Here is a 7,442-nt window from a genome sequence, read left to right as displayed (position 1 = left end):
AGAGAGAGAGAGAGAGAGAGAGAGAGAGAGAGAGAGAGAGAGAGAGAGAGAGGGGAGAAGAGAGCACGCACAGGGTCAGCACTGATGGCAGTCAGCATAGACACTCACAAGAACCTTCACATGACGTCAGGCCACGAAGCCCCAGGGACCCAGTCAGCCAACTCAGGGGCAGACGCGGCCCATGTGCCCCGGGCCGGTTGGTGTGTGTGTGTGTCATCGGGAGATGACTCACGTTGTCATGCTTGAAGAAACAGAGCATCTTCAGCTCGCGGAAGACCCTCTTGCAGGAGACAAGGTTCTGGAAGACATTGGGCATCTTTTTGAGGGCCACACGCTTGCCGTCCCTGGGGTCAGTCACTGACCTGAGAGAGAGAGAGAGAGAGAGAGAGAGAGAGAGAGAGAGCGTGTGAGCAAAGGTGTGGCATGCTGGACAGGGTACAACAGTGCACGCGTGAGGCCCCGTTTTAATGCTGATACGCGAGAGCCATGACCTGCTTAAATACGCGCATTTCTTTTTTAATTGCTGCCTCTCGGCCCGGGTGGCAGCGAGGGTTTGGCGCAGCCCGGTCAGCCCACAGCGGGGCGTTAAAAATAAACCCATCATCCCTCCACCTCTCTCACTCCTCTGACAAGGACAAGATTCCCATTGTGGGAGTAAAAGGGCAACACAAATGAGGCTCCTTCCTTTTGTTTCACGGCAAGTCGCTTCCAGTTTCCGACCGCGCGTGGTTGAACTCTCGCGTTACAGTGTTTACTTAAGCATTCATCCCTGATCAGATGTTAGAATTATAATTAGCTCCGCTCAAATTACAGCATGTTTGATGTTGGAAAAACACACAGCGTGCACGCAAGGCTTCGTGAAGTCGTTGCGTAATCCGGCCCAGAGCCGCGGCGATCCGGCCATTGGCGACTTGCGAACAGGCGCCGGCTCCTCCCCTTTTCTCTTTTCCCGCCGACCCAAGTCCTCGGAGACCGGATAATTGGAACATCCCGGCACAGCTCAGCCGAGGTGTTCCGGAAAGTCCCGAGCATCAAAGAAGGCCTTTGAGCCCCTTTCCCTTCGCCGGTACGACGCTCCGGACGGGGGTCCTCGGCCAGTGGCCGAGAACTCACCCCGGGTCCGAGCGGCGTGTCTGATTTACCAGGTCGTTAAGATCTACGCTCCAGAAGCTGCTTCCCGGAGCCAGCCAAGAATAAACAGCAGTGACTGCACAAAGAAACTCGCTTCTTAGTCATCAAAGCCCGTCAGCAAATTCAATAAGGAAAAAATGAATAACACGAGCTTGGACTTGGCTGTCAACATTATGTTTATCGTATGCTTTCTCAATATGGGATCTAGGATGAACGCAAAGGATCCAGCAGCCCGTCATAACCGAAAGGAGAAAGGACAACGGTGCTCGGTAAACAGCTACATCCGATCAAGAGGCTCGAATAAATTAGATCTAGAGGTGTGATCTGGCAAGTCTGGGTCTCCACCGTTTATTTGTGGAACTGTGGAGGAGGGACGTGCAGCTACTAGTGGATCCGGTACTGAGGGGTGGGGTGGGGAGGGGGGGGGTGGATCATGCATTAAGCATGGCCCGTGTGCTGGAGAAGGCGGCAGGAAGTGACCTTTCTGGTGTTACTGCACGTTGCAGTGAGTGACCTATCAAACGCTTCCTCTGGGGAAGAGCAGCGCTGAGCTATTTACGCAACACGTTGGGAAAATATCGACCGATCCCATATATCGTTAAAAGAGAGAGTCTCTTAACGTTCGCCAGGACACACACGTGTGCTACAGCAGGTAGATGCAAACAGATGTACACTGGTGCAGGCGTGTTGTTCATGAGCAGTCGAGAGGGGAGAGCACGTGGAGAGGGAGAGAGACCAGGGAGAGAGAAAGCAGGAGACAAAACGGAGATGAACGGGACGTCCTCGGCCTATCGCTGGGCTTGCTGAGACGCGGGAGGGGAGCGAAAGGCTACTTCAGTCCAGAGAGACGCTAACCATGTGACCTCAGATACAGGGTTCACCTGAGCACCTCCCCCACCATGACCATGCTCGAGAACATGCATGCGCGCGCGCGCGCGCACACACACACACACACACACACACACACACACACACACACACACTTCAGAATCTCTAAAACAGAAATAATCACTGCCAATCACTGCCACTGTCTTAGCTTGCAATCACTAACCTACTCAAGTTTTTTTTGTTGTTTATTTTATTGTCACTTCTGAAGACAGAAAGATTACCCAGCCATTTCTACTTCTCTATCCTTTCAAACAAACCTCCCAGAGCTCACTCTTGTTAACCTCTTGCTGTCTGCCGTGGTAGTGCCACGGTTGTGTGAATCACGTTCCCCGAGCTGCGTTTGCCTTTAATATTGCAGGGAATATCAAGGGTGAGGATTTGTGAAATGCAGTAAGTGGTGACAACCCGAGCGGAGCGTGCATCTTCCCAGGTGTCTCTCTCATGCTAATTATTTCTGTGCGCGTGCACCGCCTGTCAAGCGGCTTTCAGGGCACTCGCAGACAGGCTGACTGGCGGCGCGTCTTAACGCGCGCGCTGACAAATCCCGCCACCAAGGCACAGGACGGGTAAGCCTGGGCTGAATACACTCGCGCGAATCCCAGAACATCCCGCTTCTTCGCCTAATACGTAGGAGTCTTGCATCAGCACGCGCCGCCACATTACGGCCCCTGCCGCTCCTCAGGGCTCCTGCTTTAAGACTTCCTAAGCAGTAAACTGGCTGAGAACGGAGCCAGCGTGCGCTGCGACTCACTGGCGAGGTTTCCGTCGCCGGGCGCCGTTCCTCCGGCTCTCCGCGTGCCGAGTCACGGCTAGCCGTGGGGAACGGACGTGGGACGCCACAGGTGATGGGGGAGTAACAATCTCGAGACGAGAGCCTGCCGGCACTCTGTTCCCTCTGGCTTTTGGGGCCTGACCGTTCAGGGGAGGAACTAACTCCCCACCCCCTGTGCCCGACTGCCCACTCTAGACTAAAACAGCTGGCGCGGACAATAGGACCGGACCAGCCAGAGGGGAGCCACCGCGTCAATGGCTCCGGTCTGGACAGCATCGGCCGAGCCCTGCCGATCTGTGCAGCTTGATTAAACGCCTCCCGTGATGGAGTGCTTTCTTGTCCGTTTGGGGCTTTGTAATCCAAAACGATCGGTTTAATCCCGCTTGTTAATATTTCACCATCTATTACATACACAAAAGTGCACCGATACCAAGAGACAATGGCGTGCCAGAAAAGTCAGTGCTGCTATTTTCAGAATCGAGATTGCAGAGGTCTGGGATTTGTTTGGGATCTATTATTGCATGCATTTTTTTTCAAAGGTGCACTTGACGAGTCGGTGAACAGGGCAGGGCAGAAGGGAAGGTCATATCACCAAGTTATTTACTGGTGTAGCACCATTTTTAGATCCTTGCCAAGACTGGTGGTGTGACAGCCAGGCCCTGCAGGTACATCACCCAAATGTAACATTTTCAAATGACTTAATCGCAGTGCGATGTCCGTTGGCCCTCAATATCCGCACTTCAATATTTCACTCCACGCTCATGGGACACATGGGATGTTAAATGGCTTTGGGGTTTTTTTTTTTTTTTTTTTTTTTTTTTTTTTTTTTTACCAGAGCTGCCTTAAATTCTCTCTCTCTCACACACGCACACGTCTATGCCAGCAGACGTCTGTTCCAAACAAAAACAGAGCAAGCTGTTTAATAAACTTCGTTTTCCTAAATTACCAGCAGTACTCCTGACATCACTATCACACGCAACGCTTTGTGCCATTAAAAAAGATTGAACACAAATTCTACATGGGCAAACAAATGACTAACGTACAACACAGGGGGGCGTGTTGTTGAGCAGAACATGAGGAAATGCCCCTACCGGGCTCCTCAGAACACCTGGGGCCAAAGACCTCTCTGGAACCCCCCCGCCCGGAGACTTACAGCACTGTAGACTTCAACTCTGGCACCTCATTCAATTAAGACCTTTTAGTAGCATCTGAATACTAGAAGCAGGAGTGCTGGAGTATGGGTGGGAGACGTCCCGGACCGGAGATGTCCAGGACCAGAGACGGGCATCCCCGTCTCGCTCACGCGTGTTCTCGTAATGAAGCCAAGGAGGTTTCATAATTCCATCTGTAACAACTTGACCGGCCGGAGGCTCGTGAAATCGGACCTTGAGCCTGAATTACACTCCTGATTGGACACCATCAATATTTAACGGGCACGTGTTTGTCTGGCACAGTCATGACATTCGGCATTCGCGGAGAAGCATTTCTGTGTGATCCTGGTAGTGGAAAATCGAACGGCTTATCGCGCCTCCTCATTCAGTCATCACCTAGGACAAGCGGGTAGGGAATCGGACTCTAACACGAGGGGCTTGCCCTGCCGGTCTGCTCTTCCTGCCCGCCCATTCGTTACTCCCCACCTCTTCACCCAAACCCAGCTGGGTTCTACACCCAGCCCAGATAGTCCCGGAACAGCCCTCGCACCGCGTCCTGCCAGCCGGTACGGAGCGGCCTGAGAGGCTGCGTCTAAAGCGTGTTCCGCGGTTGCCGCTAGCGGCAAGGTGATTATGCGTGCCAACCGCGCGGGAACCTCTGGCTCCCCCCAAGGCTGAGGGGAACGTTTGGATTGGCACAGAAGGAATTTGCATATGCCTGCATAATGAATCTCAAGGAAAAAAAAAAAAAAAAAAAAAAAAAAAAAAAAAAAAAAAAAAAAAAAAAGGGAGGCTCGTTTCAAAGGATCAGGAGGCCCCGCACGTTTTCACGCGACACCCTGGTGCTTTGAACAAGGATCCAGTGTACGAGAACTCATCTCCACACCACAGTTGATCAGCTACCGCGGTCGGCCCGGCAAGAACAAATATGAGAGGGCTTCTTGGCGCGCTTAAACTTAGGGTCTCTGAACAAGTGAGTTTGAATAATGTTCTAAAATTCCTTTTCGGAAGTCGGTTTAAAAGGTTTGCACAAAGGGTCGACAGAACCAGACAAATGACTGCCTTGGTGTTTTGCTTTTTTTTTTTTTTTACAGGATATGGAAACTGCTGAAAGCAAATACTCTAAAATCTTTAAGATCAATGCCTAGCAAGACATTGTTTCCTACAGCTGGGACTGAGTTACAAGCCCAGCTGTGCTGCATGCCGCCCCTATCTGGGGGGTCTTTAAGGGTCCATGAGAACTCTGTTCTCACTGGCATGAAACCAAGCTAGCCAGTGGGACATCTGCTCTGTACATGAGGAGGTGCTCCACACCTGTATAACCGAGAACTGTATGGGAACGCGAATAGCAGCAACACTGTGGATTGCCATGGTAACACTAGTCACGTCTTCATACGACGGATTAAGAAGCGCTTAAAGACTGAAAGGTTGAAAGGTCTGTCCATCATTTGATCAAATCTCCCATCATTGTTACTAGACAGAAAGTCTTTGGGTGGTCTCTGGGTCCCTACTCAGGGTCCCTACTCCAGGTCCACCCTGTGACATGCTATACCAGCAAAGTAGCTCTGCAGTATGCTGACACTTTGGAGAAAATTGAGAAATCAACATTTTCTAACATTTCCTTGGTTAATATCTCCTGTATCAAGTTGCACATTTCTTGAAGGCATGACATAAAAAAATGGAGAATGTCCCACCCTTCCCCGACCACCACGGAACGCATAAGAGGAGGTACTGCACACACCTGTCCACTGATGAGAGACGAGAAGAGAAGAACGAGCACGCATTAACGCGTCTGTCCCACAGTCTCGGCTCCCGAAAAAGCTGTTTTATAACAGATCTGACGGCTTCCGCCAATCAGGTTCAAAGCTGGCTGCAGATTTTCGATGACCTAGTTATCTGGTAAATTAAACTTGTTTAAATTAAACTTGCACCCTGAGCAATGAGAAAGAGAGAGAGAGAGAGAGAGAGAGAGAGAGAGAGAGAGAGAGAGAGAGAGAGAGAGAAATCCAATTCGAACAGCCTCAGAGATTTTAAGAAAATCGCTTCTTCGGGCAAAAATTGTGCTCATCTGCCTCACTTCCTGAAATATAATCTGTCCTAAATCAGATTAAGGGAATAAATCTGGTGACAGTCACTGAATATCAAACAGATGGGTGGGGTCACAGAGACATCAAAGCTGCGCGGGTCAGGAGAGTGCTGAGCCCATGATGCTCCTGAACCTCGCACCTCGGATATGCTCCAAAAATCACATTCAGTAACTGGACGCCTCCCTCACCTCTCAGATCATGACACGAACCATCAGAGGCAGCCAAACGATACGTCGCATCTAGAACGTGACACCACGTTGCTCAACATCCTCCCATCTACACCCGCCAATCTTCACGTCAAAGGCAGCGTTTCCTGTGCACCTCATACCTCTACTCGGTCAGCCCGCCTAGTCAGAAAAATCAAACCCCTTATCTTACTAACTAATTTTGGCCACGCACTTGTCCGAGTTGTGTGTGTTGCAGTGACCAGTACTGAGTGGGGACCAGAGGCTTCGTTTAGGGACCGTCCCTAAATTACGCCATCTACCAATAATCTGTCTAAAATGTGAGGGAACATCTACATATTGTAGCTAAAGTAGCTACAGCGCATGAGCCCTCGTGCGTCTGTAGGCCTGCGGGGTTAGCGGGGCGAGTGGCGATGCCCTGGCGGTGAAGAGCCTCCTCGTTCGCGTTCGGTTTGTGGTCCCCATGCCGTCACAGATGAGCACTACACACAAACCTGAAGGACCAGCACGCAGCCATAAATATTAACGCAACAAGAGGCACTCAGTCACATAACGAGAGAGCGAGCAAGACAGAGAGAGAGAGAGAGACCAAGATAATAGTCTATTAGCTTAGCAATTATCTACATAACACTGCACTCTCTTTCTTCCACAATACATGAAATCTTGCTGTGGCTCTTGTATATTGGAGGGAATATTTTTATGTCCTCATGTAGGCACTTCTTGGGAAATATTTAAGGGCATTAACCAATGCCAATATAACAGACAAACATCCCTGTTACACACAGGAGTCAACAATGGAAACAAGCTTTACATTTACCTGATGCTTTTATCCAAAGTGACTTACAATTATGACTGAGTACAACTTGAGCAATTGAGGGTTAAGGGTCTTGCCCAGGGCCCCAACAGCGGCAAGCTGGTGGTGGCAGGGCTTGAACTAGCAGCCTTCCAATTACTAGACAAGTACCTTAACCACTGAGCTACTACAGCTTTAGGACAATACATAGATGTGCAGCTTCCTCCAGAAACGTCAGACCCAAAATAGCGCGCGTGCTTCAGTCTGCTTTTTAATTAGCTTCATCCCAGCAAGCTACTGTTAATGAAATTATAGTCTATCGGTATGCAATGACAATTTTTAATAAATTGCAACAAAAGTTAATTTGTGGCCAAACTCTAGGACACTGCGAATCAAGAACTTGGAAAAACAAAACTGCAACAAAGTGGAGTGTGA

At 50.1% G+C, this 7,442-nt stretch overlaps 1 protein-coding gene across 1 annotated transcript in view; it reads right to left on the bottom strand.

The window, feature by feature from the left end:
• Positions 1 to 7,442, bottom strand: part of nlk2 (nemo-like kinase, type 2) — a 43,906-nt gene that overhangs the window by 22,167 nt on the left and 14,297 nt on the right. Inside the window, exon 2 of the mRNA XM_035534407.2 lies at positions 233 to 362. Within this exon, the coding sequence (XP_035390300.2) occupies positions 233 to 362 (130 nt within the window). The remainder of the gene's footprint in view (positions 1 to 232; positions 363 to 7,442) is intronic.

This window comes from Electrophorus electricus, chromosome 17 (assembly GCF_041902795.1).
Source record: "Electrophorus electricus isolate QZ-2024a chromosome 17, ASM4190279v1, whole genome shotgun sequence".
NCBI classification, from domain to species: Eukaryota; Metazoa; Chordata; class Actinopteri; order Gymnotiformes; family Gymnotidae; genus Electrophorus; species Electrophorus electricus.
The sequence above is the reverse complement of the archived record's forward strand: the minus strand, read 5'-3'. Positions and strand labels throughout refer to the sequence as shown.